The sequence below is a fragment of the Orycteropus afer genome, unplaced genomic scaffold, assembly GCF_000298275.1.
Source record: "Orycteropus afer afer isolate SDZICR_OR568_19922 unplaced genomic scaffold, OryAfe1.0 scaffold00059, whole genome shotgun sequence".
Taxonomy (NCBI): domain Eukaryota; kingdom Metazoa; phylum Chordata; class Mammalia; order Tubulidentata; family Orycteropodidae; genus Orycteropus; species Orycteropus afer.
The window spans coordinates 3,052,963-3,078,548 of record NW_006921646.1 but is presented as its reverse complement, the minus strand read 5'-3'; the positions used below and the strand labels follow the sequence as shown (position 1 = coordinate 3,078,548).

General features: G+C 46.1%; 1 protein-coding gene across 1 annotated transcript in view; it reads right to left on the bottom strand.

The window, feature by feature from the left end:
- The window catches only part of ANKS1A (ankyrin repeat and sterile alpha motif domain containing 1A), a 276,183-nt gene that overhangs the window by 22,669 nt on the left and 227,928 nt on the right, over nucleotides 1–25,586 (bottom strand). The window contains exon 14 of the mRNA XM_042780753.1: nucleotides 17,993–18,099. Coding sequence (XP_042636687.1) covers nucleotides 17,993–18,099 — 107 coding nt within the window. The remainder of the gene's footprint in view (nucleotides 1–17,992; nucleotides 18,100–25,586) is intronic.

Sequence of the window (25,586 nt, the reverse complement as noted above, 5' to 3'; positions counted from 1 at the left end):
GTATGTGAACTGCTGTATGGAAAGTGAATTTGCTCTGTAAATTTTCACCCAAATCACAATTTAAAAAAAAAAAAGAAAAAAGAAAAAAAAAGAAGAGCCAAGGTGATTTGCTCTGTGAACATTCACCCAAATCACACAAAAAAAGTTAAAAAAAAAAAAATAAAGATAGCTTCCAGGTGAAGAGGGTTCTAGAAGAAGAAAGCTCTAAAAAGCTAGGTTTGAAGTTCCTCCCTACTTAGGCTTAGGGTGCAGAACATGTCCCATTGCTGGAGCATGAGGGAGACTCTGGGCCCGCAAAAGGTCTATGGAACCTTGGCATCACTCCTGAGTCACCCTGAACCCAGGGTTACCACATTGAGTTCCGACAGGGCCTCTGGGCCTGAGTCTAGGGTCTGCTGACGAGGAAAAGCACAGACATGTGACCACCTGCCCAGACTTTCTACTAGATGATGATGACACCCAGGCAAGAACCTAAACTGAACCAAACAGTGACCCTTGAAGAGGAAGGCACCAGAGTAGTTTTCTGTACTCTTAATGTAAGGCAGACATTGAGTCATAAACCTTCACAAACAAAAAAGTCCACATTAATGCTGACCTGAAGGCTCACCAGGAAAACCAGATCCAACTGGAGAGAGAGCTTTCATTAACCAGACTCCTAATCATTAGAACTGGGGGTTGTGTGGAGCTTTGAGGAGAAAGAGGCAAATGGAAACCAAACCAAAGGATCTGATGGAAAATCGAAGCAGGCAGTTGCCAGAGTCTGTCCTGGGCGTGGTACAGATTCCTCCCAATTTCTCTGTGGCATTGGTTTATGTGATGACTACAAGGTGCTACGAATCCTCAAAGGGCAAGGAACCCTCTGGAAGTTACCACATGCTCTTTATTACGGGAGAACAGGGACCACTGCCTTTTAGAAAGCTCTTGATGAGAGGGGCGGGGGGGAAAGGACTTTCTACTTTACCTTCTATCATATCAACGTTTACTGAGAACTCACTATATGCCAGGTACTGTTCTGAGTTCTTTAATAAGCTAATAGTCAGGGAGCTAATAGAGTAAAACAGTTCATTTGCCTAAGAATTTCAGCCAACAGAAGTTTACTTAGATTTTAATAAAGTTTCCAAGTCTAAGTGAAATCCGAAACATGCAACTAGTCTTCAGGCCTGCCCTCCATGTATCTTGTTTGGGATCCGTGATGCAGTGATTACTTAATATGGCTCTTCTAGCCATGGTCTTTGTGATTTCCACCTGCTAACTAGGTGGGACTATACAAATGTGAGGTGCCTATGGCCCACCAATGGGATTGGATAGCTTGTTAATAATGTAAATAAAATACATGGCATCCTTATGGGGGTGGGACTATGCAAATAATGTATATGGAACCCTATACCAAGGGGATTGGTCAGTTTTGCCATCCCTCTAGCCTTAAAATGAGCCATCTCAGAGGTGGAAAGAGGTGATCTCACTACCATCAAGACAGAAGAAGAGTCAGAAGCGGAGTCTGTCCTTGGACCTGAGATCCCTGCACTGAGACGGCAGAGAGACAGCAAAGAAACCACAGCAGTAGATGCAGCAGAACCAAAAGACTGACACAAACAGAGTAGGAGCTTCTTGTCCCCAGAGTAAGAAAACTGAGTACCTCAGGCAGGAGGCTTGCTGGCAGAGTGGGGTGGTTCTTTGAGTGTGTATTGGCAAAGCTAAAAGAGCTTTGTCACATTGGCCTGAGCAGGGCAGAGGCCGAGGACCAAAGAGAAACATACCTGTGGCACGGATGAGAAGAGCTGTCCTGATTAAAGAACTGTATCCTAACTTGTTTCCGATCCTTAAATGTAACCTGTTACTTTCCTAATAAATCCCATAATCGTGACTATTGTCTAAAAATTCTGTGTGGCCACTGCAATGAATTATCAAGCAGAGAAGTAGAGAATGCTGTGGGAAAGACAGGTGGTGTCAGAACTAGTAAAAAGGTTGGAGTGTGGCGGCATGTGTGACCTCTGCTTCATGAATCAGTCTTTGGCTGTTGATGATGTTCTGGATCCTCCTTCTCCCTTGTGAAGTTAGAGGAGGTCAAAGGATGCTGCCTTCACACCCTTTCTGCAGGATCTGTCCTTGAGGGAGAGGGACAGGAGGGCTCCCCTGAAGGGGTGGGGTGAGAACATCAGAGTGCCTGGTCTGTCCTGGGCTCTGTGCCAAGGGCTTCCTCTGTCCTATCTTGTTCAGTCCTCACGACAACCCTGGTTATGTTTACTACTTTACAGAGGAGGAAACACGAAGAAAGAGGTTCAGACACCTGCCCAGGGTTTCACGATTAGTGCTGCACACCAACATTACTGCCCCTCTCACCATGACTCACTGACCCCAAGACTGGCGCTTGAGCCTTTGGAGACTTTAGGTGAAGGGCATAGAAAGAAACTGTGCTCAGGGTCACTGAGCTCCGAGGCATAACAAGAGTGTCCTAGGCCTCCATCTGGTCTTTGTGGGAAAGTGAGAAATCCTGGGCTCACAAAGAAGGTGCAGTGGACAATATATCCCTGGCTTGGTGCTAGGTGCTTTACATTCAATATCTCAAAATTCTCCCAATAGACCTTTGAGATAGGAACTGCCCATATTTTAACAATCAGACTGAGGTTCAGAGAGCTAAATCAACTTATCCAAGGTCACAGAGCTAGTAAAGGGCAAAACCAAAGCCCCAAACCAAATTTGTTGCCATTGAGTAGATTCTGACTCATAGCAACCCTATCTATAGGACAGAGTAGCACTGCTCCATAGGGTTTCCAAGGTTGTAATCTTTATGGAAGCGACTGCCTCATCTTCCTTCTCCTGAGAGGCTACTGAGTTTAAACCACTGACCTTTCTCAATTACCAGCCAAGTGCTTAACCACTGTGCCATCAAGACTCCTTAGCAGAGACTTAAAATTGAAGAACCCAAACCCCTTGCCATTGAGTCAATTTTGACTCATAAGGACCCTATAGGACAGAGCAGTACCGGCCCATAGTGTTTCCAAGGCTGTAATCTTTAAGGAAGCAGACTGCCATATCCTCCCATAGAGTGGCTGGTGGGTTTAAACTGCCAACCTTTCAGTTAACAACCAAACTCTTTAACTACTGTGCCACCAGGGCTCCCTGCTGCAAGGCACAAAGGGACTATTAAATCTCTGAAAAACTCCAAAGTCATGTTTCAGGCTCTGTCTACTAGGTTAAGTGTGCACTGTTGACCAAAGTGTGGACAGTGTGGGTAGCAGCCTGCTAGAGAACTGGGGTAGGGACTCTGCCACAGGCCCAAGGGGGCCAACCCTTGTGAGTATGAGAAGCTAACAGCTACCCTGCCTCCCATAAACAAACAAACAAAACCAAACTCACTGCCTCTCATAACCCAAAAAAACAAAACCAAACTCACTGTTGTTGATTCGTATCCAAATCATAGCGACCCTTCCCTTGGGTTTCTGAGGCAGTATCACTGAGCTCTGGTAGCGTAGTGCCTAAGGCACTTGACTGCTAACCAGAAGACTGGCGGTTCAAATCCACCAGCCACCCCTCGGAAGGAAGGTTGGGCAATCTACTTTTGTAGTGATAGTGCCTTGGAAACCCAAGGAGGGGTCACTATGAGTCAGGTCCGACTCGACGGCACATAACAACAACAACATCACTACGGAAGTAGATTGCCCAATCTTCCTTCCAAGGATTGGCTGGTGGGTTTGAACCACCAGCCTTCTAGTTAGCAGTCAAATGCCTTAAGCACTACGCCACCAGAGCTCCCCACTGCCTCTCATGAGACCCACGGCTGTCGAGTCGGACCCGACTCATAGCGACCCCTCCTTGGGTTTCTGAGGAAGTATCACTACTGGAGTAGATTGCCCAACCTTCCTTCCAAGGAGTGGCTGGTGGGTTTGAACCGCCAGCCTTCTGGTTAGTAGTCAAATGCCTTAAGCATTATACCACCAGAGTTCTATTGCCTTTCATAGAATCACATTATTCCCTTTCTTCAACAAATTCCCTCCCCTAGATATCCCGACTTACCTTTTCTCTACCTCTGGGGGAGGAGCAGAGTTTCTTTCTTTTTAAGTGTACAGAATCCAAACTCTGAGAGCAGAATGGAGACAGCACTGCTCATTTTGGACTGGCCAAGGCCACACAGTGAGGGAGACCCAGGGTCAGGATACGGGACACACTCTTAGAGCCAAGGGGCAGTCACCTCCTGGGCCAGCCTGACTCAGCAACACCCCTGGCTGGTTAGGGCAACTTCATTTGCTTCATGACTTGCACATTCACACAGTTATTGCTGAGTGGCCTTCTTGATAAGGCACAAATGAGAAGCAGTGCCTGTCATGGCTACAAGTAGTTTTACTTTCGATCAGCCAGCTCTACTTGAATGTTTCCTCCTTTCTCCCATATCTGGGACTTTACCCATAGGTAGTATGTTGTTATATGCCATTGAGTTGGCCTGACTCATGGCGACCCTTCCTTGGGTTTCTAAGGTGATATCACTACAGAAGTAGATTGCCCAACCTTCCGAGGAGCGGCTGGCGAGCAGTATGGAGGGAGGGAAATGGGGCTTTGCAGCCAGGGAAAGGCCTGGCAGGGGTCTGCAGGAAGGGAAGGAGTCTTGGGAAGAGAAATAGGAGGGGCCGGGGAGAAGGAAGCAGGCAGGGCTGCTGCAGGCCTACTGCAGGACCTCACAGTCCTTTCTGTCCAATTTTCTTTGGCCTTCTAGAGCTCTGATTACCTCCAGAGCTTTTCTGATTATATGATTTTAGGACAAAGAAAAGGTCTTTTTGTATCTTGAAAGTCATCTTGTTAATATTTTGTTTGAAATTTCTTTTATTGCAGGAAAGGTCTGTATTCATCAAATGGTGAAAAAGACTAAGAAGGAGAATCTAATCTCTGGAAGGGATGACACACTGGGGTAGATTCCTTTTCAGCCAAAAGGTAAGGGGAGGTACCTATTAATTTATTTGCTGAAGATTGCAAGCTATTAGGGTCAGGAGAAGGGGCTTCTCTCTTCCTCCTGCACTAAAACAAAAGCCAGCTGCCATCAGTCCACTCCGGCTCACGGTGGCCCATCTGTGGCAGAGTGGAGCTGGACTCCAAGGGACTTTAAAGGCCGATTTTTTTGGAGTAGCTCACCAGTCCTTTCTTTTCAGGTGTCTCTGGCACCTCTGGGTGGACTCAAACTTCTAGCTTTTCAGTGAGCAGCAGAGCACTAACCATTAGCACCCAGGGCCTCCTCTTACACTACACTTCTCAAATTTTTTCCATTTAGGTGGAATGGGGACAAAGAGCAGGGCAGCAAAACAGCATCCGTGAGTGCAGAGATTTCTGCCTCATTCACAACTTTGCCTCCTGTGCCTAGAGTGATGCCAGGTGTGGTGGTGAAGTCTGTGTTGTCAACTTGGCTGGGCCTGGTTGAATGGCTAGGCAGCTGGATATAGTATTCCCCATGATGAGACTGGTAATTAACTCCATGGTGGAATCTACTGTGAGAAGCTGTGTAGCTGCCTTAGGATGTGGTCTGCTTCCTATATATAAGGAGAAGCCTTGGGGAATGGTCTCTAGCTTATGGCATGCTTGGACCCTGCATGTAGCCATGTCGTTGTTCAGCAGTCTGCCATGCTCTGCCAACCTTGGGACTTCCAATGGACTTTAATCAATGGCCTGCCATGTGGTTTGGTAACATCAGGACTATGCCATTTTATTTGTCGACCTTGGGCTTGTCAGCCTCAGCAGTCAGTAGCCGCCTGAGTGAAGAGATGCCTCTAGCTTCAGTGGGCCAGAAGCAAGAGGCAGAGCTAAAGCCCAAGGTCGAGGGGCTTTCTTACAGCCCTTAGAGCCTGGCACTTTGAACTTGGACTTCTAGCCTCTCAAACTGTAAGAGAATAAACTCCTGTTTGTTCAAGCCATCCCATGTGTGGTATATTCTTGTAAGAGTGGCACTAGGTAACCAGAACATCTGGTATACTGTCAGTATTCAGTACATATTTGTTGAGTATCTAGGAAAACTTATGGCTGAGGAGAACACTATCCTGTTAAAGAAAGAAAGAGAGGCTGAACAGCCAAAGTCAATGTCACTGACTTCACTATTTTGGTTTTTAAGTCCTGCAGAGAAGCGGGACAAGGGCTGGGGAGGAGAAAGGGGGTGGCCAATGAAAATAATATAATCACCAGGAACCTTCCAGGGCTTCACCCAAATGGAAGCCAGGCCCTGAGGACACCCTGGAGTCCAGGAGGATTGGGAGTGGTCAGAGGGTGAGGGTAAGTGAAGTACCTACCCCCAACAGCAGGAGCCAGGTAGGGTGTGTGAAAGAGATGCCCTTCGGGGGAGCAGTAATAAGTTCTAGGTGGTAGAAACACAGGCAGACTGTGAGGCAGGGTGGGTAGTGGGAAATGGGCTGCTGAGGGTACCAGGATGCTCTGCTAGGGAGCTGATACTTTCTGCTCTAGGTAAAAGGCAGCTGTCCCATTATGTAATTAGGAAACTGAGGTCCAGCAAGAAGAATTAACTTGCCCACAGTCACAAAGTCCCATCCCTACTATATTTCATTCTCACAGCTGCCTCTTTCCTAGTCCAAATGAGAAGCAAGGCAAGGAGAGACCAGTGATTTGACATTCACCCTGCCCAGAGGCTGCCCAAGTTCCCAGGCACACAGGACTCAGTAATCCCCTGGCAAAGGAGCATGAGTACCGGGAAGTGGGAGCTGGGCCATAGTTGGGTGAACTGGAGAGTGAACCTGGGAAAGATGACTCAGGGACCAAGGGTCAATGACATAGGAAAGCCCAGCCCATGCCCTGTATCTGAGTATGGTACTATGCTCTGCCCATCTTCTGCACAGCAAGGAAGGATGTGTCACTACGGTGCAGTAAATTACTTAATATGACCCTTCTAGTCGTGGTCTGAGTAGGAATCGACTATCTTTGTGACCACCACCAGATGACTGGGTGGGACTACGTAAATGTGAACTACTTATGGCCCACTAAAGGGATTGGATAGCCTGTTAATAATGTAAATAGGGTACATGGTACCCTTGTGTGGGTGGGACCATGCAAATAAGGTACATGGAACCCTAACATGGGGACCAGTCAGTATTGTCATCTTGCTAAGCTTAAATGAGCCATCCCAGAGGTGAAAGGGGAAATTTCACTACCATTAAGAAAGAAGAGCCAGGAATGGAGCACATCCTTTGGATCTGAGATCCCTGCGGAGGGTGGTGGCATGTGTGACCTCTGCCTCAAAGGAGTCAGTCTTGAGCTGCTGACCTTAATCCTTCTTCCCCTTGTGAAGTTAGAGGAGATCAGATGATGCTGCTGGCCATGTCGTTTTTATAGTCACCCAATAATGAGCCCAGCCAAGTGGGAGGCCAGGTCTCTTGTGACTTCATAGCTGAGATCCAAGCCCTTGGGATGCTTCAGCCTCTCTCCCAGGAAGACAAGCTCCTAGTATGGAGATGCTTTGGTGGATACTCTTTTGCTGGTGACCTGATCCACTGGCAGACTGGGATAACAGCTGGACTCTCTCCAGGGGCTGTCCAAATCAGCCTACTTCGTTTTTGCCAGCTAGGAGTCTAGGACTCAACAGGTGGGCAGTGTTGTAACTCCTGAAGCCCGAACTCTCCAATGTGCTCAATCTAGTCCTGCAAGACAGTGTCCCAGAGGAGCAGGGAGAGCTGACAGGCAGGCTAGGGAGCAGCTTAAAGGGCACTCCATTGTCTAAGTGTACACGTGTGGACAGGGGATTTTCCTAACGACTGAGGAGAGCCAAGGGGAAACCAAGCCTACCTTGCTCTGTTAGCAACTGAGTCACCCTCCTGCACACAGTTACAAGGAGGGGCACAACTCAGGGGAACCTTCTACCACTTTGTCCTTGGCCAGCTTTGCCCTACATGTATCCTTAACAGTCTACAGACAATGAAAATCAAGCCAGGGGCTCAGAAACACTCAGTCTGGGCTTGTCTTCCTGGAACGATGTCAAGGGGTGAGAGTGACACCAGAAACCCGTTCAGTGTAACTGGCAAAAAGCTGACATCATCACTGAGCTCCTTGGAAGACCGGAAACCCCTGTCCTTCTACTTCCTTCATCCTACCCAGGAAGGCCCACAGAAGTAAAGCCTATACCTTATGACATGATCCTAAGGTCCATCCTGGTACCCTCAGCAGCCCATTTCCCACTACCCACCCTGCCTCACAGTCTGCCTGTGTTTCTACCACCTAGAACTTATTACTGCTCCCCCGGAGGGGCAGAGTCCTAGCTGGGGAGACGATGGCCAAAAGCCAGCCCCTCTTTGGCATCAGACCTTCAGTCAAACAAAGGCCAATATATTCTGATGAAAGAGTAGCTACTGGACCAGAGCAGCACTAACTGGGCTCCCCTCCAAGGAGGTTTATGTACGTCCAGAAATTCCCTCTTCATTTCCATATTCAGTTAAGTCCTATCCCTCTTTGCCAATAATCACTTGGTCGCTTCCTCTGCCATTAGTCATAAAAAAGCATATAATCTCATCTCTTGAGGGAGAAAGAATGATACAGAGCTTTTTGTCCTGGACTGATTTCACCCCTAGGGAGAAGATCAACAATGCTGTCCTTCTCCCTCCATGCCCACCCCCCTCTCTTCCAGGGAGAGCAAAATCAAAGTGAGAGGGAAACACGGGTCTAAGGAGCAGGAGACTGTGGAGGAGAGATGATCTAGACAGAGAAGGCGCTCAAGGGGGAGAAGGGGTATATTGGGCTCAACCTGGGTACACACAAAAATGCTAGAGCAGAGCAGGCTTTGTTAAATCAAGGGTAGGGAGGATGGGAGGGAGAAAGGAAGAGCCAAGTGAGTGTGCTGCCAGCACCACACCCATCGCTGTATTGATTTATGGGGCCTACTGCTCTGGGAGAGTTAAAGATCATTAACAAATAAACAACTAGGTCAGCACAGGACCCACCCTGCTTTATCTCTGGGCCAGATGTAGATGCAATCTCCTGTATAACCCCCTTTCCCCAACCAAGAATCTCTGTGTACAGAGGAATTAACTCTCAGGACGTCCCCAGGCACTGCCTTGTCTAATGGGATATTTACTCTGTGTCCCTTCGAACCCAACAGCTGCTCTGTAGGAGGGAGATGTGGCAGTCTGCTTCCACAAAGATTACAGATAGCCATGGTAAGTCTACAGGGCACTTCTACCCTGTCCTAGAGGGTCATTAAGAGTTGGAATAGACTCCTTTGCAGTGGGCTTGGTTTGGTTTATCCTGGTGCCTTCAAAAATGCAGATTTTTAACTGCTTGCCTTTCTGTTCTCATCTCCTCTTCACACTAAAATTCCCCCCCCCCCCAGTGGAAAAGCTGTACAAGTTCATTGTAGAAAAATTTGAAAATAAAGAAAACACAAAGAAAAATGTAAAAACCACCCATAACCTATCATCTGAGGTGGGGGATTTGGGATAATGCCTAGCATTTCAGTATATTTTTCTAAGCTTTAATTTAAAAATTATTTTAAACTATGGGGAGGAAGTGGGAGGGAAGCGGTTGTATTGTGGTAAACTGTGGTCAATGTCATGAGACAAAGTATATGTAAACTGCTATATGGAAAGTGAATTTGCTCTGTAAATCTTCACCCAAATCACAATAATAATAAAAAAAAAATGTGAAAAAAAAAAACAATAGGAGAGAAAAACTATTTTAGCAAAATTGAGATTACAGTATACATATATTGTGTTTAATCTGTTTTTTTTTGGTCACATATCAATACCCTGCAAACACTGCCCCGACATTTAACTGTCTTTTATGAGTAACCACGATTACTGTACACATTCCAGCACATGGACCCCATAGTTTAAGCCCTTGCTAGATATTTTGGTTTCCTCCAGGCTTCACTATATGCCACTGCAGGCAATTCTTTGCAGTCTCCAGAACATGCTACTTGGCCATGGCATCAAAGCTATCTGGCACTGTCATCTGGGATGTAGGTTACTGAGCACAGGACAGGTCCCTGGTCTAAGTCAGGACCATCTCCTGAGGATGAAGTTGTAACAACCATGTCTGTGCCCTGGGGGTGGGAAAGGGGTATGAGCACACCCTTGTTCCTCAGTCTAAGTCATAGTCCCAGCCCCGGGAGTCTGGGACATGAAGAGCTGGCTGAGATGAAAAGCCACTGGGAGAGGGAACAGGTACCAAGGAGGAGGCGGTGGGGCTTTCTGAGTGCCAGCTACTATGCAAGGCACTTGTGGTTAAAAAAAAAAAAAAAAAGAGAATTGGGTTCAAATTCAGTTTTGCTGTTAATAGCCTCTGTAAGCAGAAGCAGTAGGCAAGTCAGGACCTTGTAAAACAGGAATAAAAGTACCTGGCTCACAAGGCTAAATGAAATCATGAATTTCACAGTGCTGAGAACCAACCTGAGCTCTGGTGGCATAGTGGTTAAAGCATTCAGCTGCTAACCAAAAAGGTCAGTTGTTTGAACAAACCAGACACTCTATGGGAGAAAGATGAGGCAGTCTGCTTCTGTAAACATTTACAGCCTCAGAAACCCTTAGGGACAGTTCTACTCTCTCTTGGGGTGCTGTGAGTTGGAATTGACTTGATGGCAGTGGGTTTGGTTTTTGGTTTTGAGCACAGACCCTGCTGGCAGGAACCAGGGGGTTCAATGATTATCCTTGTTCATTTGTTCACTGCTGTCTGGCCAAGAGGAGTATTGCCTCCTCTGGGCCTCTGTGACAGAACTTCCCGAAGGCGCCTCAAGCTGAGGCCCTTCCCATGACTCACAGCTAGCCTTTTAAAATGCTGCCACTACCCTCAGCAACAGGAGCCCCTTAGCCTTGATCCCACCTCTCTGCTTCCTAACTACCCGCACCTCTTCCCTGGCCCATACTCTTGCCCTCACCTCAAGAGATATGATTCAATGCTGAGAAAGAAAATTACTAGTTCAAGAGAAGATGAGGATGAACCTGTTACCAGGTTCTAATTCCTGAAGCCTGCACAGACAGGCCTCCTGGAGGCAGGCCCTCTTCCTCTTTCAATTTCTATGACAAGGGCTCTCAGAGAGGTATCCAACAGCACAGGGATGTGGAGAAATCTCCTGCTGGCTTCATGGAAGCCATACCCCCTCTGACTCTTGCTCCCCCAAGCAGGCTCTTAGTCTTCCTATTCTCCTTGTGCTGGGTACAGCACCCTTTCCATCTCTTTGCTGCCTATCCTCTGAACATCTTTCTACAATCTTGGCTGATGTCAAGGCCCCATTAAAACAAAACAAAACAAAACAAAAAAACCAAACTCACTGCTATTGAGTTGGATCCAACTCATAGCAACCCCTCCTTGGGTTTCTAAGGCAGTATTACTATGGAAGTAGGTTGCCCAGTCTTCCTTCTGAGGAGTTCAAACCCACCAGCCTTCTGGTTATCTGTCAAATGCCTTAGGCACTATGCCATCAGAGCTCCCCCAAGGCCCCACATTCACCTGCAAACCAGCACTATAGGCTTGGTAGCCCCAAGTTTGTCTGGAGTCAAAGGTCTTGGCTCCAAGGCCATCTAAAGCAACCTTTAGGTCATGGATCTGAAGACAAACAGCAGAGGACAATGCCAACATCTTCTTGTTGTTATACCCAGCACTGAGACTTCTGATTGCCCTGTATGTTTTTAGGGAAAACATCACCTTACCACCTCATTTCTCACATGTAAAGTAATAATGACTGGCTTTAATCTCTGATGCTGTGATGTCACCATATGTAACAGTGTGTCCCTGTCAGAGTTTATACTTCCATGAAGTAAGTAGGTCAAGTGAAATTGCCATGTGGCAAACAATGAACACTGAGGCAGAATAATTTCTCAGTCATACTGTGAGATATCTGGGATGAGGACCAGGTCTCCTGACTTCTAGTCCAGCTCTACTGCAAGTAAGTAGAATCTTGAGTTTTCTCTGTAGCTTTTCCCTGCCCAGTTTATTTAACTGTAGACTCAGCATACTGTACTCTACCCTGGAACTTCACTGAGACAGGAAGGCAGGAACATCTGCCTCTGACCCAGGTATGGTGGCTGCTGCCAGCCAAGAAAGGCTTAATGGGGGCCCCGAGCCAGTGCTGAGAACTTACTTGGGTCTGATTCATGACTGGCTTGTTTTTCAGTAGCTTTGTAAAATAGTCTCCAACACACAAGTGGGTGGATGGAATGGCCTGCTTGACCCAGACCAGCACCTGGCGGTGCACTAGCTTAGCCCAATTGGGTAAATGCCAGGCTCTGACCCTGTGGGGATACACTCAGCAATAAAAAACAATGGGGGGGGGGGTAGGACGGACAGGCAGTCTAGGCAGTGAAGCAGGTGACGACAGAGCCAAGGCAGTCCCTCACCTCAGCTCATGTCAGCAGTGGCCTCTAGGAGTCTTAGGATAGAAGAAGGCAAAGGGAGAACACCAGAAGAGGGGATGAGGAAGTGGCATGGGAAGGCAGGGTAGATCACGAAAGGCACAGCCTACTACTCATATGAAGCCAGCTGAGGGGGCTTAAGAGTGAGGAGCAAATCCTGGGGACAGTAACAGACGGAAACCTCAGGGGTTTGGGGAGCTGGTTGGAAAGCTTTATAGAACCCAATCAAGAAGGGCCTCTGGGCCCAAGTTAATACAGTTCAGTCCTCTCACAGCTTGCTCCTTTTCACCTGTCATCTCTTTCAACATGAGGGAACAAGCTGGCACAGTTCCAGAGACAGATAGGAAAGCAGTGGGAGCCTAACTGCCACATAGCAGAAGCCTAGAGAGAAATAAATTGATGGAAGGAGCAAGAGGGCTCCCCAACCCTGGGCCATAAGAAGCAACTGGCCTGCTGACTCAGTCTCTGTTTCTGACCCATCCTGAGCTGCTGCCACACTCATTTCCATTTTTCATTCCTCTGTGCCCCCAGCCACGGCTGCCTACTATACGCCCAGCCTGCACTCTGAGTGTACAGATGGACACCTCAACTCAAGGCTCAGTCTGGGGAGAGGAACAAACCCAAGGTATACCCCCCCCCCAAAAAAAACTATACAAGGCTCAGAGAGCTTGGGGCCTCCCACAGCCCCTCGCAGTCAGATCCAGCCCATCTCACTTGCTGATTCAGGCCCTGCCCTTTACTCTACTCTTACCACACTTCTCCTGACCACTACACAGATCTCTCTCACCTGCCTTTCCTCTCCTCAGGATCTTTCCAAGTCCCCAGCCTCTATGAAACCCCCAGAAAAGTGAGTGTAACGTAGAGGTTAAGGTTGGACAGATCTGGGCCAGAGTCTTGGCCTTACCACTTACTGGCAGTTTGTACTCGGACAAGTGTCTCCACCCCTCTGGCCCTCGGCTTCCCATCTGCTTCTCAGAACAACGACACACGTCCAAGCTGTGTGAGGCTCAGTGCCTGGCTTGCAGTAAACACTCAGTAACAAGAGGTTCCTTCCCCTCTGTGCTCCTGCAGCACTTATGAGTCTACCCACAACACTTAACACTTAGCTGATCTATTGTTTTTTATTGCTTTATGTGCCTTGTTTTCCCAGCTGGACCATAAAGTTCTCTAAGACTCCTACATTATATGCTTTTTGATTTCAGATACCTTCATTGTAGGAAATGCAAAAAATCTATTATACTCCAAAAAAGAAAATCTAATCACCCATAATCCTCCTGAGACAACCACTGGCTTACTCCCCTATAGCTACTATGCATATAATTTTTTTCCGCCAAAATTAAGATCATATTGCACACACATATTTCTTGATTTCTTCACTCAGATGGACATTTCCCTATATCAGACATTCTTCAAATTTTTTTTCTTAATGTCTACATAACACTCTAGCATCAGGACCACTATCACTTATTTAATCAAAAATAAACTTAAGTGAAGCCAGGCTGAGTTTTCCGATGCTGAGACCTGCACCAACATGCTTGGAAGCTAGAAACTTGCCAACCACTAATTACTTTCCTTCTGTGCTGATTAAATGCATTTTCTCCCTTTGTCCTAAGAAAAGCCATTTCCTGTGGACAAGATCTACAGTGAAATATGGAGCTGGCTATGATCCATAAGCTAGTATGGTGGACTGGATGGCAGCGGTATGGGCCAGATCCTCTCCCTACCTCCATCCCTATCTCCCAGGCTCTGGTGTCAGCTTCATCAGCCTAGGGAACACCTACAGCCCCCATCACTCTGGCCCTGACCCCTCCAAATCAAAGGCCCTTTCTGTACAGGCAGGAGAGAACATGGATAAAGTTCAAGTTGCAATACTTGTCTAGCTCCATCATCACATCATAGGAGAAATAGCCAAGAGAAAAGGGGTGCTGATCCTAGGAAAGACAAGACTTAGGGAGGCCATTAAGAGAAGGCTTCAATTTTCTGAAAGCCTTAAGTATATTCTGCGTAGCCCCAAGAGGATAATCTGAGATCAACAGATAAAAGCCACAGGGAAACAGATTTTGACTCAACAGAAAGACCACTCTAAATCAGCCCAAGCAAAACAAAGAATAAATGGGCTACTTTTACCTTACTGTGTAAGGTAATGAGTTCCTTATTACTGGAAAACCATGGCAGAGATTATCCAAAAGAGATTCAAGCACAGAGAGGAGGGTTAGACCTCATAATGTTAAAGTCCCTCCCACCCAGAGAGGGAGCTACTTGACCCTGGTACTCCTCCCAGAACAAGCTCCTAGCACCTTTTTTATAGGGAAATTCCAGAGCTTCCAGATGTTCCTAATACATCTGGAGCCTGGCTTTCTGGGAGCTATTTGTACATCTTGTAGAAGAGTCTTCAGGGCATTTCAGAACCAAGGGAAACATTCACAATGTATTGAAAACCAAGTGGCGCAGGACTCTACCATAGCTAATGTGATGTAAATTATACCATGGGCAATATGGGACTGTTTCAATAATAAAAATGCCCCCATCCTGTGTTTTCTTTTTCTTCTCTGTCAGTTGCTAAAACTTAATCAGCCTTAGAGCCCATCTGACAATTTACATGTGATTACCCAGGGTGTTTCGCATGGCTACTCAGGCCACTCTAGGTATCTGAAGTAACATGCTCAAGGAGGTAGAATCAGCATTCCTTCTTGAACAGAATCTGTCTGCTAAATAGCCCTGCCCAAGCGGAGAGTAGGGCCAAGGGAATGACATGGGATATCTCGCTACCAGGGGATAGTGGGACACTGGAAGGGCCCTGGAAGAACGGAGCTGCTGGTCTCCCTAGACAAGTGTCCTTGCAGAAGAGGGGCAAACACACTCTAATAGAGGCCCTGAGTTTTGCATGGAGGTTTGGCCCAAGGCCAGATGTCCCCAGATGCCCACCCAGCTACTCTGATCAGGAACACAGGGCTTGTCAGGGAAGCAGTTTTAAGGAGTCTTGGCTGTTCAAGGGTTGGAAAGCTTACCCTTTCCAAAATTAGCAGAAGGAGGGGTGAGAAGTCAAGGTTGAATGAGTTTGCTTCCCAAGAACTCAGCCTTGAAAATATGGAAGCACAGGGAGGGAGGCATCTGTGGTCTATATCCTCCTCACCTGCTGTCTTAACAGCCAGTCTGAAGGGTGTGCTCAGAGGGAGGCCCCTAAGCACTCAGAGCCAGGAACCAATAATAGTTCCTGCCCACTGGCTGAGCCCCAACCTCTATCCTGGGTTGTCAACCTTCTCCAAGGAACACGGTGAGTCAGGGGTTAGGCCACAAGAACCATAAATATATTTAGTTTGATTTCTAAAAAAGAAAATAAATTGCTATTTTAAAATAAGGTATTTATGAGCTGAAACGTAACTCCCCTACAACTGGCTTTGGAAGGATGGTTTATTCCAGTTCACTGCCTGTCTGAAGATGGAAGTGGCACCAGGGTAGGTGAGCTACTCTAGTCAGGGTCCCGCCTGGAAGCCTCAGGCCTGCTCTGTGGGACAGGTTGCTGTTCCATAAACTCCCAATACAGCTCTCTCACTCTCACCACTGGGGAACCCGAAGAGACCCATACTGAAGAGCCGAGGCAAGGGCATAAGAATTCTGTGCCAACCAAGGCAGGAGTGAGGTGGACATGTGTTAGATCTGCTTCAGAGAAGGAAACAAATCAACAAACAAAAAAACACCAAATCCGTTATTGTCCAGTTGATTCTGACTCACAGCAACCCTATAGGACAGAGCAAAACTGCCCCTTAGGGTTTCCAAGGTCATCTGGTGGTGTAGTGTCTAAGGCATTTGATTGCTAACTAGAAGGCTGGTGGTTCAAACCCATCAGCCACTCCTCGGAAGGAAGATTGGGGAAATTACTTCCACAGAGATACCGCCTTGGAAACCCAAGGAGGGGTCACTATGAGTCAGAAATGACTCAACAGCAGTGAGTGAGAAATCTTTACGAAAGTAGACTGCCATTATTTTTCTCCGGAGGAGCGGCTGATAGGTTTGAACCACTGATCTTTCGGTTGGCACCCGAATGCTTTAACCACTGTGCCACCAGGGCTCCTTACAGAGCAGGAAGGCAACTCAATGTCAACTCAGAACTGTATTCCATGGAATTGTGAAAGTATGGAACAGGGCCTGCCAGGAAGCCAGGAGGAGAAGGGGCAAGGATGGGTTTGTTAGAGTCACAAACCAAGCTCGTGAGACAACACACGCAAAGGAGAAGGTGACTTAAAGCATAAACCACAAAAACCAAGCCAGCTGCCATCAAGTCAATTTCGACTCATGGCAGCCCCATGTGTCCAGAGTAGAACTGCACTCCACAGGGTTTTCAAGACTGTGGCCTTTCAGAAGCAGATCATCAGGACTTTCTTCTGAGATGCCTCTGGATAGGTTCACACCACCAACTTTTTGGTTAGTAGTTGAGCTTTCTGCCACCCAGGGACACTGACTTAAAGCATATTTTTGGTTAAATTCCCTCTCTTGATACCCACATATAAGACAGAGCTGTGTAGCATGGTGTTTAGTTTATGAGCCATCCCACCCCCTGAAATCAGGGTGTCTCAGTGCATGTTCCTACTCTGCCAGCTACTAGCAATGTGACCTGCACACACCACTAAACCACTGGGTAACTTATTTTCTTCATCTGCAAAATGGAGATGGTAATATTACCACACATCCCAGGACTGCTGGGAAAATTAAATGAGTCAATGCACGCAAACCGCTTAAGAACATGCCTGCCTAGCACACAGTAAGCCCTCATAATTAGTCTATACTATCATTCTCCTTGCTATGTTAAAGCCTACTCCAGGCACTTAAGGTCCCAGAAGGATGTGCTCCTCGAGTGTCAGGATTACCTCTAAGCCCTTGGGACCAATCCATGAGAACATCTCAGGCAGGGCTTTCTAGGAGAGGGACAATAGGGGTCCCCCTGCTCTAAGCTACATTCTGGACTAATACAGACAGCACTGAACCCCAAGCCCAAGGTAGCTAAGTCCCTACTTCACAGGGAGTCAAGAAATAGATGAGAGGACCCAAGGAAGACTTCGTGTTTGGAAGATGAGAATACAGAATCACACCTCAAAAAAGCTACTAATTCACCAAAACACCAACTCAGCCTCTGGGCTAGGCCAGCTCTGAGGCCATGAGTACATGAGGCTATGCAGACACTGTCTCCACCATTGGTGCTGGGCCTTTCTGCTGAAGACTAGGCTCTTAACATCCTCTCACAGCTAAGTTTTGGGAAATAAAGGAAAATTCTGGTATCCAGTTGACATAGGATAAGAAGTCACCACAGAGAACCTGGCCGTCCTCTCCACCAAACTCCTGGTATGTCTGGCTTGGAACAAGCTGGCCTTAGTGCCTCACTGCAGAACTCATGTGGTGAGGTCTGAGAGGGAAATCAGAGAGGGGCAAAGGCCTGTAATAGGCTCTTTGGATACAGACTTGCAGAAAGCTGAGTTTAGAAGGGATAGAGCTTGGCAAGAAGACACACGATACGAGGTTGATTTCTTGGACATCTAAGTCATTTCTGTTAGCTATTCCCTGGAATACAGATAGATCTACATACTGTTTCAAACTGCAGCAGGGGCCACAAGGATGATCAGGGAAGCAAGTTTCCACCAAGCATCACCCAGCTCTGGAGGATGCCCATTGACACTTACCAGGAAGCGGACATCGTCAAAGCCATTCAGAAGCAACTTGCTCTCATACTGCTGCAGTCCAATCGACTCCAGCCACTCCCCAACACTCTGTTCCAGCGTCCGCGAACCTGACGAGAGAGGAATCGGCAGACGCTTGAAAAGGGAAAAACCATTAAGGCGGTAGCAGCGGCACTCAGAGGAAGACAGATGGCATTGCCACATCATAGTCATTACCATAAAGCAGCCAAACTATGTACAAGAGACCAGAGAGCAGCGGACACACAGCTCCTCTTCTGTGCACAGGCCAAGGACAAGCTCACCTGGCGCTGGACACACACTTCCCAACCTTGGGCTCTGCTGCCCCATTCACACCCCCTTGGGCAGAGCTGCTCAGGGCCTGAGGCGGCACATGCACGGTCTCTGCCCCCAGGTCGGGAAGAAGCCAACACCCAATAGTTTCCAGTCAGTTCCTCATCAGCGTTCAGATATTTCTGAAAGTCTGTCCCCACAAGCATTAGGGGAGTCAGGGGAAACTCTTAAATGCCCACAAGCCCTGCTGCTCCTTTCATCCATGCAACTTCCAGAGCCCCAGCATTTGCTGTGGGTGAGGGACAAGTTCTGTGACCTTGCAGCATAGACTGGTCAGGAGAGAACACACATCTTCATGCAGCTGAGGGACACAGACACACAGTGAGGGCTCCGTGAGGGAAGCAGCGGCGGCTGTTCACAGGGACCCAGCACATGCAATGCAAGCAGCATAGGACACGTCAGGGGGACAAAAGAGACTTTTACTTGTTTTCCCCCAGCAGTCCCGGAATAAGCAAACCATGGCCACCAGCCTTTTGTGCTCAGAGGCTCAGGGCAACAAGGGGCTGAATGGGGCGCATGGATCAGGGCTCGAGTACGAGGCGCAGGTGTGGCTCTGCTGTGATGGCAACATCGCGTTCCCACCAGCTTCACGGCCAGCAGCGGCCAGGAGCCCAGTCTACACCTAGATCCTGGCAGCTGGTAAGCAGGGCGTCTCCTGGGCCGGAACACTGTCTGAAGGGTTGCCTTCTCTGGCTGGGCTGTTCTTAAGGGGCTGGGCATTCATTTTCTTCTTCTAATAGTGGCTATTCCTGTGACTTGCCTGCCTGCTCAGGTAGAAAAGAGGCAGGCAGATTCAGTTCTTGGTTAAAGAAGATAAAATCCAACCAGATAAAAGAATGAGAAAAAGGAAGCAGTCCTTGTCAGCTGAGCTGTGGCAACTTAAGTCTGTTCACGTTCTCTGCTGTCCTCTCTTTGGCTAAGTGATAAAGATAGCAACTGTCTTCCTGGGGTCTCTAGATCTTGACTGGTCTCCTCTGGTGATGAGCAGGGAACAGAGGACGTTGATTTGCCGTGCTCCTCAGTTAAGACAGGGGATTTGGGTGGTACACGGAGAAACAAAGTTCAGCCCTTCCTGGCAGACCCTGGATGATCTGAGATGCATGCCTTAACTTCTACCTACTTCTCAGTTTGTCTGCTGACTCTTCTTCTCATGGGCAAGAACAGATAAAGAAGGAAAAAAGAAAGGGAGGAAAAAGATCCAACTACAAAAACATCACCTTTAATGAACTCTTGACACGATGAAAGTCATTCTGTCGTTCCCGGGTACTTTTGGCCCCCCAAGGCAGGACAATGCCAACTTGCTTGGTTATCTAAGAGACCAGCAGACCCAGTTTCAGCCCCTCCTCTGTAGAATAGATGCTGTTCAGGGGACAGGGTGCCTCCAGTGCACACTGCAGCAGTGCTCCGAGACACCAAGTCTGGAGGATACTTGAGTAGCAGCTCTCCTCTAGGAACCTAGGCAGCAGGCTCTTATATGCCCACGAAGTCAAGTGTTCCTGGCTGCTGATTCATTCCCGCTTGTAATCACCCAGCGGGGCAGCTGTGGTCCTGTCTGCCGCCAGTGGATGTGTGTTCTCGCAGATCCGCAGCAGAATGCTTTGTCTAAAGGATCCTGAGCTCCACGCTGCCTGCTGCCGGTTCCACAGTCCTTGCTCACTCTCATAATGCCTGGCCCTCCCCTTCCTCCCTCCCCACCCTCCTCCCTTCAATGCTCAGGAAAATGCATCAGGATCGGACATCAGAGCAGTAGCTGCTGCTGCTGCAGCTGCTGCTGCTGCTGCAGCTGCTGCTGCTGCTGCAGCTGCTGCTGCTGAGGGAGAAAGAGCAGCACTAGCATCAGAGCAAAATGACAGATTTCCCAAGGTCCGATGTTAGTCAATGCAAATGCACATGATAAACAGAGACAGTGAAACTTTACCTACAGCTCAAGGGGCCAGCAACAGCTCTGAACTGAATTATCAGGAAGAACAGAGAGGGAACATTCCTATAGCTTTGGGCAATAGGTTCTAGGACAGCCGGGAGAGGGGACAGAGGAATGATCCTACCCGAGTACACAGCCCATAGGTAAGTGACCTCCACTCGCCACTTCCGGAATCATTGTGCCTCTTAGTCAAGAATAAAAAGCCATGGGGTATTATAAAAACAGCCAATGAAATAGGGTTATCACACCTGGAAACAGGGCTATCACACCTGAGAGTCCTCAGGTACATATACCAAACAACTTGTATTGTACAGACTTCTCTCTGGGGTTGTTAGAGCCCAAGGGAGAAGCAGCTCACTCAGAGCAGCCACTCCCAACCTGGAGGAGGAGGGCCCCTGAAGGAAGTGGCTAAGGACGAGGGGAAGTCAGAACCAAGTCCCAACTATAGCTGCAGAGAGACAAAAAAGGTAATTTGCGCACACAAAAATCCAGAGGCTGTATGCCACCCACTAAATATACTGGCAGCCACATGCAGCCCATGAAACTGTAGATGGGCACTGGCAAGGAAAGGGTTTTATGTATGGGGAGAACAGGCCCCCGAAGGATCCTGCACCTAACTACTCAATAGCTAAACCAGTCTGGCATTTGCAAAAGAATGTCAAATGATTCTATTCTGCTTCATAGGCCTTTGTTGAAATAAATCAGAGTGGCCAGGCCATTGGGAAGGCTTCAGATCCCTACATCCTGAGAGTAGGAGATGATAGAGAGACAAATTTTAAGCCCATGATTGTGGAGATCCTGGTAACTACTTCCAGTGCTGGCAGCACAAGGACCTATGGGCCCAAAATAGGAATGAGAAGCAAGTGCTATGGTCTTGTCTTCAGGATATAACCCCTACAAAATCAGTCCTAACTGGTCCATCTCAGTGTTCAGTGAAGGGCTGCATGCTGGGAGCCTGCTCCTCCTCTCAGCCCAGGTCTCTTCTCCCAATCCTAAAATCTGAGGACAAGCTGAATCCTGATACTGACCACCCAAAATAAATAGTCATTCTGTTGTAGTCTGAACTGGAAGATGATGCTCCCTCAGGTGTAGGGAAAGCCCCCTCTTTGACCAGCATGCAGTGTTCTTGGCAGGCCTGAACCCACCCTCTGTTCAGATGGTTACCCTTGTGTGTCCACTCTTGCCAGGGTACAGAGGATGGTTCAAATCAATAAGTACTAGAAGTACATTGTGTTCTCAAAATTGTAGAGAGAATTCTGAAAGTAGTGAGAGAGAAGCAAACAGTCCCATAAAAAGGAATCTCAGTAAGATTAAGTGCCAGTTTTTCCTCAGAAACACTGGTGCCAGAAGGCAATGGAATGATATATTTAAACTGCTGAAAGATAAAAAACTGCCACCCAAGAATACTATATCCAGTGAAACTATCCTTTAAGAATAAGGGTGAAGAGGCAGACAAGACACACAGACCTCTTCAACAAAGTAAAGAGAAACGAACTGTCACAGATACAAAAGGTCATCCTGGAGCCTTGAGCTTTGAAAGGAAGGATATAGAAGGAGATTAAACACCAACTAGTTCAAGAATCTGAATAAAAACAGTGAGTAAGGAGAAAAATGGAGCTGCAGACTGTCAACTATCCTGACAGCATGGACAGCCTGAATATTTCCAAGTGGTGTTAGGACCTGAGAATTTAACTTAAAAATTGGCCCTGCTCACCAAGGGCTGCACAGACAACTGTACCAGTGGCTGATGACTAAAAAGGGAAACAGCAAACAAGGTGACAAACTGAGCTGTGTACTTTCTCGGCTGTCTGGAGGACACAGCCATTTTGAATGTCTACACTGGATATTTAAAGGGACAGATTCTCATTTGGATTCCAGGGACCTAAGAAAGGCTCTGCTTGCCAAAGACAGCACAGACATATAAGAGGATGACAACTGGAAAGGAGACAGCTAGTGAGTGCACAAATGCTGCCAATTAGTGAAAAGAGGAGCACAGTACCCTTCTTACTCAGATATATCCAAACAAAGCAAAGAAAACAAAAATCTTGGGCGAATCACTCCAATATACAATCACCAACTAAACATAAACATAAAACCTTCACAATGTCTCAGAGACAACAGACCAACACAGTCCACATAAAGAAGCAAGATAAAGCAGTAGAAAAAAGGGACCAGGATACAGACCCAGAACACATCTCTGAGGAAGCAGCAGCATTGGAACTCCCTGAGAAGTAATTCGAAAGAATTATATTTAGGTACCTTCAATGGATTGAAAGACAGATCAAGGAAAACACTGGCAAAATTGAGGAAAACAAAGAGAAATCCCTACAACAATTTGGGAAGGCAGTATAAGAACAAAATGACAAAATAAATGAAAAATTTGAAATAATACAAAATCTACAGACAGAAATCCAGAAAAGTAATACTAAATTTTCAGAAATAGATAACACATTGAATGGCCAGAGGAGTAGAACTGAATCAATGGAAGACTAAATTATTGAGATTGAAAGCAAATACCTCAATACTTCTTTGGGAAGGGATAAATGAGAAAAAAGATCAAAACAAAATGAAGAAAGCCTGAGGTTCATGTGGGATATCATCAAAAGGAATAACCTATGTGTAACTGGAATACCAGAACAGGAAGAGACAAATAAAACCACAGAGAAAATTGTTGAAGATTTGTTGGAGGAGAATTTCCCTAATACGATGAAAGATAAGAATATATCCATTCAAGAAGTCCAACGGACCTCAAACACGATAGGCCCCAAAAGAAAATCACCAAGACATATCATCATCAAACTCACCAAAACCAAAGACAAAGAAAGAATCCTGAAAACTGCATGGGAAAAATGGAAAGTTACCTACAAAGGGCAACCAATAAGACTAAGCTCTGATTTCTTGGCAGAAACCATGCAGGTGAGAAGGCAATGGGATGGTATGTATAAAACTCTGAAAGAAAAAATATTTCAAACCAAGAATTATATACACAGCAAAACTGTCCCTCAAAGATGATGGTGAAATTAGGACATTTCCAGATAAGCAGAAATTAAAGGAATTCGCTAAAATCAGACCAACCTTACAAGAGATACTAAAGGGAGTCCTTTGGACAGAGAACCAATAACAGCAAACAACAACCGACCATTAACACACATGATGACATAACCCAGAAATGAGCCCAGTTATGTAAGCATCCAAAGTAAATAAGCCTACAAGATTGTAAGCAGGGAACCAGAGACATCAATTGGCAAATGAGGACAACAACAAACCAAAAAGAGGGAAAAAACTATGTAGTTACAAAACTTCTAAATGATGAGGAAGTCAAGACGATTGCAAGATAGAATAGACTGTTCTAAACTTGGGAAGAAAATTGTAAGTCATAGGGTAACCTCAAAGAAAAATGATAAACCTTAACAACAAAATTAAAAAGAGGCCAAGCATAAATATTTAGCAAATACTAAAACAAAAGCAATGAAGGAAGTGATAACACGATTCATAAACAAAATGAGCTCAGCACAGAACAATACATGGAACAAAGAACTCAGTAACACCACACACACAAAAAAAACATTTAACAAAATGACAGCAACAAATTCATACTTGTTGATAATTACACTGAATGTCAATGGATTAAATGCACCACTCAAGACATGAAGAGTTGCAGATTGGATAAGAAAACATAACTCATCAATATGCTGTCTACAAGAGACACACCTTAGAGAGAAAGACACAAACAGACTAAAAATCAAAGGTTGGAAAATATATATCAAGCAAATGGCAACTATCAAAGAGCAGGAGTGGAAATATTAATTTCTGAAAAAATTGACTTTAAGACAAAACTCACCATAACAGACAAGGAGGACATTATATAATGATTAAAGGACTGACTGAACAAGAGGACATAACAATAATAAATACCTATGCACCGAAAATGAAAGAGCCCCAAAATATATAAATCAGACTTTAACAGAATTGAAAAGATTTACTCACTCCATTATTGTAGTTGGAGATTTTCATATACCACTTTCAAAGACAAAACAACTGGAAAGACACTCAACAGAGATGCAGAAGAACTAAACAATACAATCCACCAACCTGACCTTTTAGACATCTACAGAACACTTCACCCAACAACAGCACCATATATGTTCTTTTCCAGTGCACATGGAACATTCGCCAGGATAGACCATATATTAGGTCACAAAGCAAGCCTCAATAAATTAAAAAACAGTGAAATATTGCAAAGCATCTTCTCAGATCACAATGCTATAAAATTAGAAATCAACAATAGGAAAATCCATGGAAAAAGAGCAAATACATGGAAACTGAAGAACACCTTCCTTGAAAATGGGTAACAGAAGAAACAAAAATGAAATTAAAATATTCACTGACTCAAACAAGAAGGGAAACAGCATACCAAAATCTTTGGGATATAGCAAAAGCAGTGATCAGAGGCCAATTTATAGCAATACATGCACACATCAGAAAAGAAGAAAGAGCCAAAATCACCACTTTAACCCAACATCACCAACAATTAGAAAAAGAGCAGTAAAAAAAGCCCACAGTCACCAGAAGAAAAGAAGTAATAAAGATTCGAGCAGAAATAAATGATACAGGATACAGAAAGACATCAGAAAAAATCAATAAGACTAGAAGTTTTTTTTTTTGAGGGGTGGCTAAAGTTATTTTTATTTTTTTTAATTGTGATTGGGGTTAAAGTTTACAGAGCACATTCATTTTCCATATAGCAGTTCACATACACTTTGTCTCATGACATTGACTACAATTTACCACAATGCAACAGCTCCCCTACCACTTCCTCCCTCTTCCCTGTGTCCTTCCCTCCATGCACTCCTGTCCCCTGAGCTATGTCTCTGTGCATACACAGCCTTTCTTTTCTCCCATGATTGTTCTCTCCAAGGAGTATATCTACCTACTGTAAATGTTCAACTCCCATTCCTGTCTTTTGTTTGGCTGGAAGCCACAGGTGTGGGTTTAATTCTAGACCTGAAGGGCAGCCAGGGGCTAGAAGTTGGTTTTTCGAAAAGATTAATAAAATTGACAAACCACTGGCAAATTTAACAAATGAAAAGAGGGAGAGAATACAAATAACACAAATAAATTGGGTGACGCCACAACAGAACCAACAGAAATTAAAAGTATGATATCAGGATACTATGTAGAACTAAGGAATTCTGGTAGCATAGTGCCTAAGGCACTTGACTGCTAACTAGAAGGCTGACGGTTCAAATCTACCAGCTAAGATCCGACAAGATGGCGGACTAGGCAGAAAGACTGCACAGACCCTCTTCAACAAAGAAAAGGGAA